We start from the raw sequence: 21,116 nt of genomic DNA, 5'->3' as shown, positions 1-21,116 counted from the left end.
ATTTGGTGTTATTTTTCCACCACAAGAAAGATAAGAGATAACATTTGAATAAAATATTTCCCATCCAACAGCTTGGTTTTGGATACAGGTAGAAAAGCAAAGTAACTTAAATAGTAATTATGCTGATTTGATGCTTTTCTATGATAATTTCAAAGACTAAGTGACATGACGCAGAAAAGGGTCTTGGAAAGAACCTAAGTATTTCTACACATAGGAATCAAGAGATACAATAAATATTCTAAATTATAAACCTTTAAAAACTAAAAACTAAACTAAAACTGAAAACTGTATAACATGGAATTTGCTAAATTAGAAAAATTTTCCTCAAAAACCACATATGTAGATAAAGAACTTTGGTTGTTATCCATATGTGCCATAAGGTGTGTACATATATAGGTAGATGGGGAAATGAAATAATCCAACTATTCTAGTTAAATTTTTGCTGAAGTGAACTACTCCTTTTAACACTGTTAGAAATAACATTAACACTCTGTAGTACCAGAGAGGGAACAGAGCTTTGACTTTGGCTCTTATTTATCATTAAATAATAATAATAATATTAATAATAATAATAAGGCATTCTGATGGCATTTCAGACTTTTAGCAATAAAAGCAGATAGAGGTCAAAGACCATTTTTGACTACTTACCAAATATTTTGTCACCATAGCATCACTCATGCAATTACCAAATTTTTAAATGGATTTGGGGATTTGTTAATTATTCTCCATCCCACCCTTACCCTCTAAAATAATATGCACTTCATAAGAGCACAGAGCAGGTCTCTCTTGTTTACCAGCCTTTCAACAGTGTCTGCTGAGTTGAAGAGATTTAGTAAGTGGATGTTGAATTGATGAATAAACAAATAAATGAACACATTAATTCCTAATTCCATATGGTTTCACCCTCTTCATGACCTTCAATTATGAATATATTGATTTTGTGAATACTTTGGCAGTTTAGGGCCTCCCCGGTGGCGCAGCAGTTGAGCGCTGGGTTGCGAAGCTGCCCGCAGCCTCTGCAGCACCGGTTCGATCCCCGGCTGCTCCCCGGCCACTGGAGGAGGGTTCCACATGGCGCGCAGACCTCTCCTGCCGCCCGCTGCTCCCCTCAGCAGTGTACTTTGGTCCTTCTGCCTGCTCTGCTCCCCGCTCTGGCTCTGGTGAATTCTCTCACCCTCCCGCGCTTCTGACTGTACCCAGTGCATGTATAAACAAACAAACAAATAAGTAAATTAAAAAAAAAAAAAAAATTTAAAAAAAAAAAATACTTTGGCAGTTTAAGTGGGAATTTCTGGTGAGATAACCGGATTGTCGGCAAATAGAGGGAAACAGGAATTAAACGATAACTACTGCAGATAACTACAGAACAAAGAGAAGAGGATATTTAACTTTTGTGTGTGTGTGTGTGTACTGATACAGTAAATGCTCCACGGACTAGAGAATTTATTTGCGAAATTATTATGAGGCACCTCTCCTCCCCTCCCCCCAAACTTTCATTAAATATTCAATAGACTGCTTCAATGGGAGGAGTAGATATGGAAGTGGGGGTCTTACTATATGTAGCAAAATTTCTGTAGTAGAATGTGTGCTTATGTAGCATGTGCATAGTTTTAAGTGAAAAATGAATACTTAACAAGTGTTGCAACAGATTCCAATATTTACCTATCCAAAGCTTTACAATACATAAAATAAATTGTAATCATATTACACCTACAATTAGAGAAATATCTAGTAATAAATACTGATATTTAAAATTCTATGATTTAGTCAATAAAGCAGGAGAATCAAATCAAAATTCCAGATCTTTAACATTATAAAATGTTATACTAAATAATACAATGACTTTTATTGCTGAAAGCCTGAATATAATGACAAAACTAGTTTTAAAATTTTACTAAAATGGGGGGAAAAGAACAGTCCATAAAAGAACATCAACAAAGAAATACCCACAAAAGAAATACCATAAACAAAATTCCATCCACAAATTAAAAGAAACGTGTGCATCATCAGCATTTGCAATTTATAATAAACTCAAATGAGCAGGTGAAATAGTCATACTTCAGCAATTATCTATAAAATACATCTTTTTATGGCCTCCCTGGTGGTGCAGGCGGTTGAGCGCAGCGCTGTGATGCTGTCCACAGCTTCTGCAATGCGAGTTAGATCCTGGCCAGCAGCAGAGATACCCACATGGCGGGGCAGACATCTCCTGTCTCACCTGCTGCTCCCCTCAGAAGTGTATTTCAGTCAGTCTGCCTGTTCTGTTCCCCACTCTGTCTCTGGTGAATCCTCTCACCCTCCCACACATCTGGCCTTTACCCGGGTTCTTGTACCCATGAATAAATAAACTTAAAAAAAAAAATGCAAAAAAAAAATACATCTTTTTATAAAGTTTACACATTTTAACTTACAAAAATAAGAATGGCAACTTGGAACCTATGGTAGCATGATGAAAAACTTAGCAATTGTAGGATTTCTTTTTCTAAAATACAATACCTCATTTTTAAATTACTGATTTATCTTCTATTAATGAAAAATAATCTGCTACAGCTCTTGCTAACAATACCCAAGTACTTAGGAAACTCCCTTTGAAGGAATTTTAGGACCACATATCTTTCATACTTTCCTCTTGCATAAATCCTCCACAACAGGAATTCTTTTTTTTTTTTAAAGATTTATTCATTTATGCATACAAGAGCTGGGGTACAGGCGAGAGATGCCGGGGGTGAGAGGATTCACCCGAGGCAGAGTGGGGAACAGAACAGAAGATTGAAGTATACTACTGAGGGGAGCAGCAAGCAAGTCAGGAGAGGTCTGCTGAGCCATGTGGGTTGCTCCCTGGCCAGCTGGGGATGGAACTCATGCTGCAGAGGCTGTGGATTGCTTCAGAGTGCGGTGCTTAACCCCCTGCGCCACCAGGGAGGCCCCACAATAGGAATTCTTGAAGGATGTCATCGTTAGTTCACAAAAACCCTGAAGCACTAGGATTTCTAGCAGCAGCTATTCACTATATACCGCTCACTGTTCTAAATAAATCTTCATATATGTTATCTAATTTAGTCCCTTTAAGAACTTATTACACCATAAATACAGTATTATAATCTGTATTGACAGATATATACTACACAGAAATTTCTTCAGGTCTTACTACTTTTTTTTTTTAAAAAGATTTATTTATTTATACAAGAACTGGGGTATAGGTCAGATGCATGGGAGGGTGAGAGGATTCATCAGAGACAGAGCAGGGAACAGAACAGGCAGTCTGATGAAATACACTGCTGAGGGGGGCAGCGGGTGAGACAGGAGAGGTCTGCTGCGCCAGGTGGGTTTCTCCCCGGCCGGCCGGGATCAAACCCGCGCTGCAGAGGCTACGTACAGCTTCACAGTGTGACACTCAACCGCCTGCGACACCAGGGAGATCCCAGGTCTTACTACTTTAGACTAAGCTTGTGTGTCATCTGATATGATTGTAAGGCCCTGTCTAGGTCATTACCTCTCATGCCCGAGTAGCACCAAAGTCCATTATCTCTTTCAGGTATCAACTGGTTTTTACCATCCACCTTGCTAAGTTGCTGTTAGCTTCTGATTATCTAAGGAAGAGGTATACCATAGCAGCTTATGAGAGCTGACCATGCACATGTATTCCCAACTCTGCATTCAGTGACACCACACTAGTAACTCAAAATTGGCCATGGTGGGAGTATTTTAACACAACAGAAACTGGAAGATCATGGTCATTCTTTTTATGGGTAAACTAGCTGTTAAATATTTATGTAACACTAATCTGAGGATATGTATATTAACTTTGTCAGGTCCTATTCAGATTCAGTTTAGATCTCCTATTAGATAAGTCCAGATACACAGAGCTCTCGAGGCAGACGCAACCTATTGCCATTATAGAAAGGTCTAGAGTAGACACTTTCTCTATTTATTTCTATAATATGACTCGGTCTTAAGCATTACAAACTCCTTAATCATTGTAATTCATCACATATAAAATACCATTGATTGCTAAAAGTTAGCTTGAATTTTAGGTGTGGAATGGCTTATTCTCAGAATGAACAATCTTCCAAAAAATTGCTAGCACTGCTTTGAGAAGACACAAATCCAGCCAAACTTGACTAAGTATTATCCAAAGAAATAAGCACATCCTTTCAAAAATTACCTAAATCCAATAATACTTTTGAGATATCTCCATTTTTTATGAACACTCTTAAAACACTTGGAATAATTCTACTTACTCTCCATCCACTTCTGGTCTTCTACATACACAATGAAACTTGCCGCCAAAATCTATATAAAGATCATTCTCCACGATATGAAAGATTCGTCCAATAACCAGTTTATCTTTGGCAGGTCCCATTTGTGTAAGAGGAGAATGTCTCAGCATAGATGCAAAGGATTCCACATTTTTCTGAGAGTCCTAAATATGGAAAGAAACATTTATATGCACATAATTCGATATAAAAGTTATATAATAAATCTTACATGGGGAAAACTTTTAAAGTTTAATTGATATATATTTTCATTTTATAACAATAATAAAAAATATTTAAAGAGAATTTTCCTTTAAAAAGTCAGGTATACTCTTCAACTTCCTCTTCTTCCCTGTCCTTTTTGTAGGAAAGCCAAAGAAAATTAAGTATTTGCTTCGTGGGAGATGGTGCAGAAGTGGTGACCCAGAGAGAAATCTGGAATCCCAGTAGAGAAAGAAGTGTCCTTAGATAAACCCTTCTAGTGTGGGCAAAAGAGGGGTGGTCAGAGTCTGAGCAATGAAGAAGGCATCCAAGAAGAACACTGACTCTGTTTCTAATACTGGCCATGTGCAAAAAAAAAAAAAAAAAAAGTCTTCAAATTCAGATATAATGAAAATGACAATTCTTTAACACAAACTTAAATATACATTATCATAAAAACGACTAAGGGCTCCTCAATTAGCAGTCTGAACATGAGTTCCTGTTGTGGAATATTTTTAAATGACCACTTTGTTATAACGTTATTTTTTCCCAAAATTAAAATTTCAAAGGAAAAACAGCTTCTCTAATTGTTTTGTGTTGCTTTGTTGTCTAGAAGTCTTTTTACAGATTGAATTTACTTGAGGTATAACTGAACATATAATACTACCTAATTACTTCATTTTTTAACTTAAAAAATTTTTTCCAAGCACAAGCTTTTTCGGAAATTCATGAATACAGATTTGTGCCTTCTACTGATATTTAAATTGTATCCAGGTTCATTATAAAAGGATATAACTCAGAAACACGCGGACAGAAGAGACAAACAGGGCAAGGTGTGTGGGGAATGGGCTTGGAGCTACCATGCCCTCTCAGAGCACATCACTTTTTCTAACTGCACATGTTCACCAACCCAAGAAGCCTCCAAACCTGGTCCTTTTAGGTTTTATAGAGGCTTTGGTTTCTAGGCATCTTCAAGTAAATCATTGGTCGTTGTCAAATTGTTTGAATCTCAACTCCCTTTCTCCACCCAGGAAAGAAGGGTGGCAGTGGGTAGGACCTAAAGATCCAACCCTTGAATTTCTTGGTTGGTTCCCAGGGAACAAGACCCCATCCTTAGGTCACCTAACAGTATTCCAAGTTACATCATTAACATGATAAAAGACACCTTTACAAATCTCTTCACAACAAATTTCAAAGGTTTTAGGAGTTCTGTGTCAGGATCTGGGTCTAAGACAAATACATATCTCTTATTATAAATTACAGTACCATAGGAAGTGAGATTTCAGGGTATCAGAAGAGCTGCCAAGCAGTTCCAGACTGAGGATAAAGGAAAGCAGACTCTGAAAAAGTTGACAGTCTGGGAGATAAAGGTATGAAACATTAACGTTATTGAAATCATTTAAAAATGGGGTCAAAGTGGCCACTGAAGAGTAACTACTTTACTGTCCTCTGTAATCTAAGGCAACCCTTTAGACTGGGCCAAACAAATATCCTCCAAAGAAGTCAATAAAAACAAGAATCATCTGTCTGAGAGGAATGATAATGTAAATTTTACTTTTACTTTGTGACAGCCCTCCCCGCCAACATCTTACCTGTGACTGACCATACCTCATCCTCCCATATTGCCTCATCTTCCTTTTCCCCTCTATAAAAAAAAAAAAAACTGTTGACTTTTGGCTCTCCTCAGGAGATATTTTAGGTTTCTGCCTTAATCTGTGTACCCAGAATTGCAGTTCTCTACTATACTCACATAAATGCATTTCAGCTTTCCCATTAACTTTGCCGTTCTCTTACTGAAGGTTAACAAAGGTGTGAGTAAGGAGTTGGAGAAAATGACAAGGGTAAAACTGTGGCCCCAGAAAAGGCTCAGGAATTTGAGAACATAAAGAGAAAATCATTCTAACAGATAATAATATGGCACCTGCAAAGGAAAAAAAAGTAGAAATGAAAGTCTTAGAACCACAGTTACAAAAAAAGGCTGGGGGGGGGGGAGAGGGAGAGAGGGGGAGAGAGAGAGAGAGAGAGAGAGAGAGAGAGAGAGAGAGAGAGAGAGAGAGAGAGAGAAACAAGGAGGCATATCTACCTACTATTCTAAAAAAAGTCTTCTGCATCAACTTCCACCCATTCTACGGTACCATTCCTCTGTACACCACCCACACTCCAATGTTTAACAAACATACCAGTTAAAATGATCTTTCAGGGATGTTACATAAAAAGCAAATGCAAAAAGTGCTGTCAGAGATCTGATATAAAATAGTACCACTGCTACTTCTTACCCTAACCCTGCACAGAAAAAACACAGGAACAGCACAAAGTCTGTGAAAAGAGTCCAGGACAGGAACGGACTCATAAACAAACACTCAGAAATGCCCCTAAAGTAAGGCTGTGAACACAGAGATGAGACAACCAAAATGGCCCCAGGGAATAAAACCTTAAGGTAGGGCTATCTGAATTAATTCTGGGCTATCTGGGGTTGGTTCTCTGAACTGATTTAATTTAAAAGCACTAATGACCCTATTTCCAATGATAAGAGGCATTGATAGTTTATGGCATGTGGTGGCAAAAGAGTTTCTTAACACCTGTAGACACCTATAATCAAGTGCCCAGAGAAGGCAAGGCTTTGTGGTGAGAAAGTATTTGTTGCTTCACATCAATTTGCTACATCAAGTCAAAATGCAGAAGTATAAAAGTGTTGACCGTTAAGTACCCTGAAAAATTGTAACATCACAGTTTTAAACTCCCAGCTAAAGGTCAGTGTAAGGGACCTAAAAGAATCTATGAGTATCCTAGAAAAAAATCTTTATTTCATTTATTCTCAAGGCTTGAGATTTCTGAAAAACAAATCCAAAGTTCAATTCTCCAGAAGGCAAAATGACAATACAAATTGAATTTTCAATTCTGTGGGATCTCCAATGTTAAAATGAGGGTGCTGATTAGAAAGGCCATGGATCCTGAAAATTAGAATGGAACATATAAGTAAATACTGATGATCCTGAGAACCTTCAGACCCAAACAGCCATGTGCTCTGTACCAGCAGAAAAGTCCTTCCACCCCAGTCTCAGGAGGGTAGTCTCCCCTTTCCTGAAGATTCTGCAATGGACTACTCTGTAATAGTTGCAAGAGGCTACTGATCAATCTAAGCACCTATCTCTATCACTTCTCATTGCTTCCAGATCTGTATTATTCAATATTGTATCTACTAAACATAGTGACTACTTAAATAAAAGACATCAGTGTAAAAGAATAATAACAGTACAAAACAGAACAAAGCACAAACAGACAATTATAAATCAGAGACATACTGCAAGGGAGGAGGAGGGAGGAGCACAGGGGACTGAGGTGATGGTGCACAGGTGCATTGGTGAAGGAAATTCCATGGGGACTGCACCTGAGTGAGTGAGGGGAAGCAAATATTGTTTAAAAAGAACAACAATGTAAAAAAATTTTTTTAAATTTTTAAAAATGTGCTTTAAAAATAATAAAATTTAATTAAAATTCAATTAAAATTAAAATTCAGTTCCTCAGTTATGCCATACTTCAAATGTCCAGTAGCCCTTTGTAGACAGCATAGATGTTATGGGGAATGAGCACCATCACAGAAAGTTCAATTGGAGAACACTGACCTAGACCTGTAACCAATAGCAAGCGTCATTATACCCCCCGGGTTGAGATACACAGTATAGTCCATGAGGAGGAGCAGAGTAGACCAAAATAATTGCATGATTTTGCTAATTTATATAAACAGAAACTGGGGACATGTGGAAATGGATCCAAAGTATACTGAATCAGTGTGACAAGACAGTGTTGTCTTTGGTCAAATTTACTAACACAGGCTAATTGAGCAGAGATGCAGAGATAATATGTTAGCTTAAGAAGCTAAGCATGGCTTTTAATGGTTTGCTTGGTTGGGTGAATGAAACCTGGACCTACAGATGAGTTGAAATATCAGAATTTCCTTAGTATACCATAGACAAAGGCACCTAAAGACTTGGAACTGGAATGCTGGACTAGATAATTTATTATTTTATGGACTCTCATTTACTCCTTACTATAGTCCCCAAGAGGATCTATAAGATATTCACCACACCAAGGCTAGGAGAAATACATTTGTGAAGGAAGCACCCGCATTCCTGAAGACCTGTATGGTGGCTATTACTGTTGGCCAGGACTGTAAGTAGAAACTTTAGCCAGAAAGAGTTCCCTGAATTCAATAAAGATGATTAAATCCTGAAGTTACAAGAGTCAAAAGAGCACTTCAAGCCAACAACATGGTAGTCATGGATATAATGCAGCAGTCTAAGGAGTAATCAGAATAGTCTGACCTGTAGAGATCTTTGGTGTTGGGTGGTTGATTATTATGTACCCAAGAAAGAAACAGAATTGAAAATTCTAGTTCTAGTGAAGAGTAATCTGATAGGAATCACCATAAATGAATATCACGGCTCCTCCACCAATTCCCAAACTTGACCAATTCCTAGATATCAAGTCTCTCGAATGAAGAGATCATGCTCCACAAAGAACCTACTACATAGCCAAAAATTCATACCATCAAACTTCCTCCTGGCTACCCCCAAAGGACCTGTTTCCCTTGTGGTTATTCGGCAGGAAAATTATCCATGGAGAAGGAGAAATTTTTATCAAACTTTTCAAGAATTATCTGAATTAACACTAACTTTCAGAGACCTGATCTACTACCAGTTAGAAAAGGGGCTTATGGAGGTCACATGATAAATGGAGTTTCAGCTCAGGTTCATCTCCCAAATCCACTCTGAGGCTGTCTTCCCAGTTCCTGAAAGCACAACTGTAATAAGTATACTCACCTACTGGCAGAAACCCCACAGATTCCCCGACCTTTTGAAATGAGGGCAAGCAGAAGATACTAGAACTTCCCCTACCTATCAAACAAGTAAATTGAAGGCAATGCTACATTTCTGGAGAGACTACAATTAGTGCCACTATCAAGAACTTGGAAAGTGAAGGGGGGTAATTCTTACCACATCCCCATTTAACTTGTTTATGTGGCCCTGCAGAAAACAAATGGATCACAGAGAATGAAAATTTATTATTATAAATGTAATCAAGTGGTAACTCCCACTGCCACTGTTTTTCCAGATGTGATTTCATGGCTGAAGTAAATCAAATATGCCCAGCACCTGACGTGCAATAATTGATCTAGTAAATGCTTTTCTAGTCCTGCTAGTAAACACTATATTCCACACTGTTATATCAATTTTCCAGCTCCATGTCATAATCTAGTCTATACAAACTTTAACTGGTAGTCTATTCTACTAGGTATCACTCTGATCTACCAAACCTGCTGAGTGGAGCTGGAAGCAAGAAGAGGCAACCACTGTGGGCACATGGTAAGACACAAATAAGGCAAATGGTGGGAAATAAATCCCACAAAAATGCTGGACTTGGGTGAAATTCCTAGAGACATAGTGGTCTGCAGCATGCTGAGATGCCCCTCCACTAAGAATGAAGCATGATATCCAGTGGGCCTCTGAATTTTGGAGGCAACAAATATCTTATTTGGACAAGCTTCCCAGCTCTTACCAAATAACTCAAAAAGCTGCCAGTTTTGAGTGGGCCAGAACAAGGTAAGGTTATACAACAGGTCCAGGCTACCAGGCAAGTTACTCTGTTGCTTGGGCTTTACAGCCTGGCAGATGTGATACACTTATAAGTGTCTATAGAATATATAAATATATAATGGAGAGTTAGACAGATCTCTATAGGTAAATCACAGCCCAGTGTCCTGAAGGAAACTTGTAAAGAAATAGCTTCCCAAGGTGCAGAACTTCAAGCAGTGGTCCCAAATGATCATTTTGTCAGCCTAAGGTATGGATCTATATTATTTATATGAAGTAGCCAATGATTTTGCTGTATGGTTATGGGTTTAGAATGAACATGATTAGGAAATAGATAAGGCCTGGAAAAGAAGGTATGTAGATAGCCCTCTCCAAATGGGGTTGGAGAAAATAAATGAATCACATACAAATGATTTCTTCAGCAGAGAAGAATCTTAATAGTCTATAGGACAAGACACCAGTCCTGTGAATGTCTGTCAATCTCTTTCCTCAGCCACTCATGTCTCTCCTAAATGGGTTCAAGAACAAAGGTAGCATGGTAGCAGGAGGGGTAGCTCAACAAGCAACATGCCACTGGCTAAGGAGAGATTTCACCTAAGTGGCTAACAAGAGATGGAGCTATGCATGGATTCAGGAACACTGACTTATACTCACCAAGGTACATCTAGCTATAACCACTGTTAATTAACCAACCTGCCAACAGCAGAGACCAACACTAACATCCAATAGACAGCATCATTCCCTAGAAGGATTGGTCGGTCACCTGGCAGCAGGTGTATTACATTAGGTCATTCTATATGGAATGATAAATCATCCATATAAATACAGAATATCTCATCACTGGAACAGAGATGCCCTTCAACTAGTAACATCAATGAAATTTTAGGATAAGGAACTATCACTGAATACAGACTTGTATTCCCATCCCATAATGCTTCTACCAGTTTCACTTTCCATAAACTTACAGAATCTCTTATTGTCATGGTAATCCATGCAGCACTGCTTCTACACAAAGAAATAATTTTACAGGAAATGATGTGAATGGAATTCACTGGTGTTAATAGTGAGGAGTCTCACAGACTAGTGAAATATTTTTTTAAATTAAACAGTCTATCCTGCTATTCCCTGATACAGATGTATCACAGATTGTTTAACCACTCACCAGCTGAAGGACATTTGAGCTGTTTCCAGTTTTGAGTTTTACAAATAAAACTGTTACGAACATATGTGTACAGCTTTCTATATGAACAGTTCTCAGTTCTTTCAGATAAATTTCCTTTGCTCCAGTGTACATTTATCTCCTCTGGGAGAACCCAGTGATCAACTTGGGTCGTGGGCCAAGCTGATTTACTGAGTCCCCAAAGTTTTAAAAAGGGAGATTAAACCCAAACTAAATCAACATTTTAATCTTATTCCTAAGTTCCTACAAACCAGACTCTGCTCAAAAATGATCTGTTCCCTTTTCTTTCCTGTTGCTTAATACAAATAGATAAAATCGAATTTAAGGGTCACAATCATGCTACAAAATTAATATGACCAAAGAGAAAAATTTAACATAACTTTTAAAAGGAAAGCAAAACAAACCTCAAGCACAAAAGAATGGGGCAAAATTTCTGAGCAAAAATGAGATTAGGAAAGATAGACATATAGTGCAAGCTATGCTGACTTGGGAAGTCAGAAGAGTCTAATTGGGCATGATCAGATCATATAACCACCCACAAAATAAAATACATACAGAAAAGATTCATCTTTTTTCCTAGGAAATGTGTAGTGTTATTTATAAACTTATTTAGTTGATAAAAACCTGCTTTCCTTAGATAATTGTATCAATCTCAAAAACCCTTTTTCATTGTCTTTCTATTAATTGCCATTTCTTCTAAACATACTTTGAAAATGTTACTCAAAAGTGAAACTAAATATTTAAAAAAAATTTTATTACTAACTCAGAGAGAATGCTCTGAAAATTCTACAATGAAAAGCCAGCAGGCACACGGTTAAAACCAGAAATATTTTTCAATATTCCTATATAAAATACTAGTTTTTAAGACAATGGTAGAATTTTAAAACTTGTCATTATAAAACAAGTGAGAAAGCAAAGAAATAAATGAAATTATATAACTGCTACTATGAGTTTAAGAGACTTAAAACTTACACTAAAAATTAGAGAATTTCCTCATCTTGAAACAAATTCTCTAAATAAGATGTATTATGGGTTTTTCTAGTATTCTGAAAGAATAAAATAGTAATTTAAATATTCTATCTTCTGGAATATTTCAGCATTTTGAAATAAAAAATACCAATGAGAAATATTCATGAAAAAGTGAAAAATGTTTGCATCAATATATTGTAAAAATAAAACCACAAACTACTAACATCAATATTCTACATAAATAAGCTGAAATAGAAAATGTCATTCTCCACATTACTACAATAAAATATTCTGTGTGGTTTCAAAATTTCTTTCAAGCCATTTCAGCATTCAATATGCCGAGGGGTGATAACCCACCCTCTACTGTTAAAAAACAGTAATACTCATAGAGTATTGATAGAAAAACCATTCTTTCTCAACTACTGCCACCTTGTGGCTACAAGATGGGTCATTTGTTACCGTATAACTTTCAGTCTACAAATTACTCTCTGAGATTTTCTTAAATATTTTTTGAAGGGAAAAATATATGTCTTAAATAATATATTTATCAATTGTTTACCAGGCCCTTTAAATGTAAGTGTGTGTTAAGCTAGTTGCAAAAATTAAAAGGATTTGATTCCTACCTTCAAAACAACAAAAACAATAACTAGTTGAAGAGAGAGATGCATAAACCAATATTAAAGGTAATAAACCAAAGAAGAGAAACAAATAAGTGAGCAAGGGGGGAGTATGTATGCTACAAACTTCCATACAGAACAATGGCCTGTCAGGTTATTTAAACTTGAGATTTCTTCAACTAGGAACCTCAATGAAATTTTAAGATAAAGAAATTCAGGATGAACTACTCTTGATTAAATTCCTACCCACAGGAGGGGGAGGGAAAAGAGAAGAGGGGGCTACCTTTTAAAGATAACTTGCTAAAATCAGAAGCACAATGAGGTATCACCTCAACCCTATGAGAATAGTCTTTATCAAAAAGACTGGAAACAAATGCTGGTGAGGTGCAGGAAAAAAAAGGAATTCTTGGTTAAGGGTGGGAGGAATGCAAACTGGTGCAACCCCTATGGAAAACAGTATGGAGAGCCTCTACCTCCTAGGTATTCACCCAAAAAATATAAAACACTATGAAAAGATTTATGTACTCCTATGTACCTAATAATACTATGTTAGTATTATTCACAGAAGTCAAGTTATGAACCAACCTAAATACCCCTCAACAGTATACTGGACAATTCAATTTTAGAGCATATATTAAAAGAAATAGTCAGCTATTTTAAAAAATTAAATAATGCCTTCGGGACAATATAGATGAATCTTGCGATCATGCTAAGTGAAGTAAGTCAGAAAGTGAAAGATAATTTACCACGTGGTTTCACTCTTTTGTGGAATATAAATAACCAAAGAAAACACACTGGTAAAATGCTATACAAATAACCCTAGATTCTGTAGAAAATGTGGTTGTGGGGGGGGGAGGAGAGAAGAAAAGAAAGAATAGAGGTGGTATGTGATATTGGCAATGGAGGGCCAGTAAAGCATGTGCCCATATTGAGTTGTGAGTTTGTATTCCCAAAATTATATAGTTTTGTAAATGAATGACAAATCAATACAACTTGATTTTTAAAGAAAATGACACTGAACAAAATAGGCATAGTTTCTGCCCACCAAAAATAATACAATCAGTTTTCCTGATGATTTTCAGTAGCAGCAAATAAATATATTGAGTGTTGGGCCTCCCCTGGTGGTGCAGCGGTTGAGCATGGGGCTGCAAAGCTGCTCACGGCCTCTGCAGCGTAGGTTTGATCCCTGGCCACCAGCGAGGGTCCCACATGGCGCAACAGACCTCTCCTCCTGTGCCCGCTGCTCCCCTCAGCAGTGTGTTTTATCAGTCTGCTTGTTCTTTTCCCTTCTCTGGCTCTAGTGAGTTCTCTTACCCTCCTGACTGTACCAGTGCTTATATAAATAAATAAATTAATTAAAAAAATATATTGAGTGCTTACTAAGTATTAGGCACTTGTACTAAGTGTCTAAATACAAGCATTCCTTGTTTTATTGTGGTTCACCTTTATTGCACTTCACAGATCGCATTTTTGATAGACTGAGGTTTGCTGGCAACCCTGCTTTGAGCTAGCCTATAGACCATGTACTCATTTCATGCCTCTGCATCACATTTTGGTAATTATCACAATATTTCAAACATTTCATTAATTACTACATCTGTTCTGTTGATCTGTGATCAGTGATCTCTGATACTACCACTGTAATTATTTTGGGGCATCTCGAATCACGTCCATGTAAGACTGGGAAATTAACGGATAAATGGTGTGTTCTAACTGCTCCTCCCACCAACTGTTTTCCCATCTCGCTCCCTCCCTCTTCTCAGGCATTCCTACTCCCTGAAACAATATTGAAATAAGGCTAATTAACCCTGCAATGGCCTCTAAGTGTTCAAGTAAAATAAAGAGGTGCAAGACTCTTACTTGAAATCAAAAGCTAGAAATGATAAAGCTTAGCAAGGAGGCCATGTCAAAAGCCAAGATAGCCAAATGCTAGGCCTCCTGCACCAACTGGCCTTTATGTGAATGCAAAGGAAAAGTTCTTGAAGGAATCAGTGGTGCTCCTCCTGTGAATTCACAAAGGGTAAGAAAGAAAAACAGCCTATTACTGATATGGAGAAAGTTATAGTGGTCTGGATAGAAGACTAAATGAGTCACAACATTCCCTTAAAACAAAGCCTAAGCCAGAGCTAACTGAAGGCTGAGAGAGGTAAGGAAACTACAGAAAAAAATTTTAGGCTAGCAGTGGCTGGTTCATGAGACTGAAGGAAAGAAGATGTCTTCATAAGATAAAATATTACATGTGTATACATACGTGTGTGTATGCTGGAGAGTGGTATACCAATATATATTTATATGTACAAATATGTACACATACACACATATAAATTATCTGGTGGTGTGTACTAAAGAATCCTACCTAGAGAAGTGAGGAAAAGGAAAAGGAGGCTTTTACAGTTCACATGAGCTTCAGTGCTACTTAAAAAATTTTTTTAAAGTAAGGAAATATTACTTTATTATTTTGTAATTTTTTTTTCAAAAATCCTGATGACACAATAAAGATGAACTTTATTCACCTTGTAATCTTAGGATATTCCTTTAATTAAGTAGATCCAGAAACTTCAAAAAGTGAAATTTTCTTCACAAAGTTGAATGTCAACACCTAATAACTGCTCACACTCTTCCACATAAATGAAGGCAGAATAAGCACTCTTCCACATAAATGTTAGGCAGAAAACTTCCAATGAACACTAAAATTAAAACTAATGTGGTATTTTCAGTTTTCTTATCACTGTTACAATTTTTTGTTCAATTATTCTGAATGAGAGCATTTAACTGATAAGCTGAAGCCTGAACTATTCTCACTTGTACACTTATGTGCAGTCACACACAGATTTCAATTCAAAGACAGTCCAGGCATAACTGAAGTTCAATGTGTTATGTATATTGTTCATTCACACATTTGGCAAACATTGACTGCCCACTTAACACCATGCACTGTGCCAGATGCTGGGGACATAACAGAACAAGACAGATGAGGTCTCTGCCCTCTAAAATTTATATTCTAGTAGGGAAAAAAGTCAGGAAAAGCTTTACCCTGAAGTAGCACACTTTATTCTGTAGCCACAAGTTAGTATGTTAATATGCCCTTAAATTGACAAACAGAATAACTTGTTCAGTTTTAAAAGGTTAATTCTTATTAAATACTTAATGAAATAGTGGAATTTCATTCAAAGAACCATATGATCCTGGAAGCATCTCTGTGTGACTACACTGGGGAAGGCAGGAAGCTGGAGGAGAAATGGCTAGGTGCACATAAAAGCTAAATTGTATTGTGTTAAAGCTGACTCGGCATCAGTCACTAAGCTGAGAGGATTTTAAGATGACTAAGTCATCTTAAAACTAAGTCTAAGCTTTACCTCTGCACTGGACTGGGTCTTGAATGGCACAGGCCACTGATGGGGAGATGTGTACTTCTCAGCAACATGAATGAAGGTTTCCAAGATTCTCAAGCAAAGCAAAAAGATCATCTCATTAAATTTTAGGAAGATGTAACTGGAAATGCTCCAAAGCTAAGAGTTAGTGAAATGAAGACTACAACCTAGTCTCCTCCTGGAAAAACACAGTAAGTGTGAAAGGGGAAGTATTCTGAGCTTCAAACACTTACTGTTCTTATGATGCTCTAAGTCATACCACATATATTGTATAAACCAAAATAACCCAGTGTTTCCTATAGACAGCCTGGGTATGGCAGACTTCACCATCTAGGTTTATGTAATTATACTCTGTGATGTGCACACAATGACAAAATTGTACATTTCTCAGACTCTATCTCTTGTTATATGACTCCTACTTAACAGTACTTACTTCTCAAAGATTTCTACCAACAATGGACCTAAAAGTCATCACTTAGGACACTTTCAAGTCAGTCACTGGCATTCTCTTAGGATTTTACAACTTCTCCAGGTATCGGAGACAGAATTATGTGCCCCCTGAGATGTCTATATTGTAATCTATAGAATTTGTGAATTTTACTTTTCATAGCAAAGGGGAATAAAATTGCAGATGCAAAATGCAAAATAAAATTACTGAAAATAAGGACATTGCGCTGGATGGTCTGGGCAGGCCCAATGTACTAAGGGGTCATAAACCTAGAAGGGCAGGCAAAAGAGAGGCAATAGTAATGTAATATGAAAGGGACTCAACCTATTGCTATCTTTGAAGACAGAAAAGAGCACTATGAGCCAAGAAAGTGAGTATGCGCTCTTTAAGCTGGAAAAGGTAAGGAAACGAATCCCACCTAGAAACTACAGGAAAGTTCTTGCCAATGCCTTGATTTTAGCTCAGTCTAAACTCAGCACCCATCAGACTTCTCACTGACAGCACTCAAAATAAAAAAGTGTTGTTTTCACCTACTAAATTTGTGGTAATTTGTTATGACAGCAAACAGAAAGCCAACTACACCAGGCTTCTCCTAATCCTCTGATCGTAAGAAATTTCCATCAATAATGGCAGCTTCTGGTTATATACTAAATTGCAGGCAATTTTCTATAATCCAGAACACTACCAGTTTATGAAAAGTTTGGTATTGATGCCATAGACACTAAGTACAGAAATTGAGTTAATTTTTATATGTTACTACTACCAGGCATCCAATTTCATGTCTAATAATAAAAAGAAACTTCTGACTTTGTTTATGTCTTCATTATCGAATAATTCGGTTATATTTTACAAAAGTATTGCTGAGACAGATGGATAGTTTATCCAACTTAAAAAAAAAAAATCTCATTTACAGAAAAGGAAGGTGAAGCAGTGACGGGATAAATCACTTGCACAAGTTCACAGAGACAGTAATTCTCTCATTCACCTCAATGGTTTACGAAAACCTCAAAAGGTTCCAAGCTGGAGCTACTGTGTAGAACAAGAAAGACACAGTCCTGCTCTCCGGTGAGTCCAACCGGCCTCTGGTCGCCCTAGACAGCACCCGCCCCCGAAGGCAGCGCTTCTAGCTGGTTTCCCTTGCAGCCAGGCGGTCGCTCGCATGGACTGTGGACAGCACAAGTGCAGCAGGTGAATATCGTACAAGTGTACTTTTCACCCGAAGGAAAAACACCAACCATGCTCTGTTCCAAGTAACCAGCGCCTGCAGCCAGACGCCTGGGGAGTCCCTCCCCACCCGGGCTCTCCACGCTCCACCGCACGCTCCAGCACCTACACGAGGCTCCACCCCAATCCCCGCCTCCCAGCCCCACCTCCTAACCCGGCCGAGTTCCCGTCTGGCGATCGCCCCGCCCACGCAGGCTCCGCCCCCACTTCTGGCCCCGCCCATAGCGCATCTGGCGTAGTTCCCGCGACTCACTGTCATCCGCCCGGGCTCCGTCTTCCGCTGCAGCTCCGAGTGCCGCTGTAAAGCGCTCGCAAAGCCGCCTGGGCGCGCTTTAGACTCTGAGGAATCAGAACTATCGCTCCCGGAGCTACTTTCGGTGCCTGTACTTCGACAGGGCCGGGAGAGGAGAAGCACTCGTAGAAAATGACTCTCGGCCGTCACGGCACGGGTCCGACACAGCGCCGCCATGACTGCTTCACAACCTCTAACCTTTGACCCCTCCGCATGCGCGCCGGTCACGGGGCGGAGCAGTAAAAGCTCCGCCTACCCACGGTTTGAGGGCGCGGTCCAGACGGAGCTGGGAGTGGAGTGGGGGTCGCGGGGAATTGCCATTGAATTTTTGGTGGCTGGACTTTACCAGCTGGCCCCGGTTCGCCGAGTTGTGCTTGGGAAACATTTTGACTCGCAGGAATTCGCCCGCCGGGGCATCTCTTGGGCCTTATTCTGCTGTAAATTCTGGTAATATAATACCACGCTACGGTCTGTTTTCTGGGGTCTCCCCAAAAGGGAGAGAGGCCCCTTCGCCAACTGTTCTTCAGGCGGTTATTCAGTTATATGATGCTCCCTGATTACCCTAAAATTGGGAAACCCCAAACACACACCCGTTTTTCTCCGTATCATTTTAACACTAAAATGCCGATAATTTCCTTTTGTTTACCGTCTGCTCTCCCAATTTTATAAACTCGTTGAGATGTTGGATGCCTGAGGCCGGGTAGAGAGTAGGGTTCAACAAGCATTTGTGAAATCTCTGATCCTAGTTTGTACTCGGTCGCCTCTTCTGTAATGCACCCATGTTACAAAAATGGTAATCTGAGACGTTTGTCACTTCCAGTTAGCCACATTCTCTTCTAAAAATTTAGGGATGTGCCTAAATACGCACCACCAGAAGCCATTACCCTCTTGATTTTCTCCCTCCTTACCCCAAACCCCAACTCCCAGAATTTGCCCTAACGACATTTTTGGGAAAGTGTTTCCTAATTGTTAACCCATACTCTACTCAGTTTATTTATATTAATCGCAGTTATGGGGGGTCGTGGGGGACTGGGGGAGGGGATTGGCAAGCACCTTACAATTCATTTGCAAGTACCTTCATAGAAATTTTTGTTTAACCACAGCCCTTAATGATGCCTCTGACTGGATTTTAAATCTTCCTGATGTTTTTCAGTTGCACAGGCAGTACAAAGAATGCTAGTACACTAACCTTGATATGGCTCATACGCGTATAAATCACGATTTAGGATTACCTAACCAATTTATTCTTAAAAAGTAAGTAGGGGGCTTAAATTCAGCTCCAGGTGAATTCTCCCTCTTGGCACTCTAACCCTTAATGAAATCTTGGCTAAAAGTTTTGCGGCCTCCCTGGTGGTGCAAGGGGTTAAGACACAACCTATGAAGCTGTCCACAGCCACTGCAACATGAGTTTGATCCCCAGCCAGCCAGGGCTACCCACATGGCACAGCAGACCTCTCCTGACTCACCCACTTCTCCCCTCAGCAGTGTATTTCTGTAGATCTGCCTGTTGTTCCCCATTCTCTGGTGAATCGTTTCACCACCACCACCACCCCTACACACACACCGCTGGCCTATACCCCAGTTCTTGTATGCATTAATAAATTAAAAAAAAAAATTTGCGCTTTTTATGACTTGTTACTTCTTCCCTTCAACAAAAAGTGTGGTAAATTTTTGATCAGTGGCCTTAAAAACCCTTAGTTCTATTCCTGAGGAACCCTCACCTACTCCAAACAAATCAATGTTGTTGATTTGGTTTCTTTACTTTTAAAATAAAGCTATAGCCCCTGTGCACTTTTAAGGAATAGTGTTTTAAACATAACTAAATCAGTATCTACAGAACAAATGGGGTTTCTAAGGCTCCACCTTTAAAATTAGACAGAAGTATTATATTCATGTTCTACCTTAACCAGATGATAAATTCTTTGAGGCTGTGACACGTATTTTGAAACAAATCCTCAAGTTTTTCATGTATAAGTTGGTATCAAGTCACTTCCATATTGTGCTTAGTTTTCTTGGTAGCCCATCAGAAGCTAACATAAGGACTGGGCAAACCCCTAAGATGTCAGCATACTTTGCCCATGCCTATACCAACACAAGTGTAACATCAGCTCTAATATCTCAGCACTTTAGGGATTCTGGTCCCACTCCACCCCTTGAGCCATCCTTCCTTCTTGCTGTATTAAAATTACAAGCCTCTTTTCTCCCCCATTTCTTGCTAATCATCACAGACTTTGTAAAAATCTTAGTGATGGCAAGGACAGTGAGTGAAAAATAGTTCAACTACGGGTTCCATGTCTACTGGCTGTAATCTTCATCTATAAAACAGTGACACCGTCACATCCTTGAGTAAAGAATTAAAGAAAATGAATGTTAAAAGACCAACACTTATTGCAAGCTCCATAAATAGTGGCTTTTAGTGGCCAGATAGAGGTGACCTGGAGGTTATTAAAAATACATTCCTCTTAAGCATGCCTGGCAGTCTAGAAAAATGGATAACGCCAGTGATAGACTATTTTCAACTTTAAAACAAGTTCAAATGGAGAGTGAAAGATCATAAGCACTTACTATGTGCTAGAAAAACCACCAAATTAATCACGCGACTAACCAGTTAATATCAACATTACATATGAGAATTGTTAAGTATTTTAGTTGCCAAAGTAATATCAACATTACATATGAGAATTGTTAAGTACTTTAGTTGCCAAATAGCATTAAGTATTTAATTCTGGCAGATGATAAGCACATGCAGAACCTGCCTTCTGGAGGCTTAGAAACTAAAAGTGAGTTTTTTGATTCAATTTTAGAATCAAAATATGGAAATTCTGAAATTAAAGCATGCAGATTTACTTAAGTGATCTTTATCGCACATGTAACCCATATAGTCCCGATAATTAGTCTAATTATGAGACAGTCACTACTGGTCAAATGTCTCTTTACTATGGGAAATAAATTTTTCATGTCGGTCTT

General features: G+C 38.5%; 1 protein-coding gene across 1 annotated transcript in view; it reads right to left on the bottom strand.

Moving 5' to 3' along the window:
• The window catches only part of MRPS28 (mitochondrial ribosomal protein S28), an 85,518-nt gene extending 67,153 nt beyond the window's left edge, over positions 1-18,365 (bottom strand). The window contains exons 1-2 of the mRNA XM_037504943.2: positions 18,111-18,365; positions 4,242-4,423 (exon numbers count right to left, since the gene is read on the bottom strand). Of these exons, the coding sequence (XP_037360840.1) occupies positions 4,242-4,423; positions 18,111-18,326 (398 nt within the window). The 5' untranslated portion in view covers positions 18,327-18,365. The remainder of the gene's footprint in view (positions 1-4,241; positions 4,424-18,110) is intronic.
• Between the last annotated feature and the right edge of the window lie 2,751 nt (positions 18,366-21,116).

This window comes from Talpa occidentalis, unplaced genomic scaffold (genome assembly GCF_014898055.3).
Source record: "Talpa occidentalis isolate TD23 unplaced genomic scaffold, MPIMG_talOcc4v2.1, whole genome shotgun sequence".
NCBI lineage: Eukaryota > Metazoa > Chordata > Mammalia > Eulipotyphla > Talpidae > Talpa > Talpa occidentalis.
This window is presented reverse-complemented; position numbering and strand designations above follow the sequence as displayed.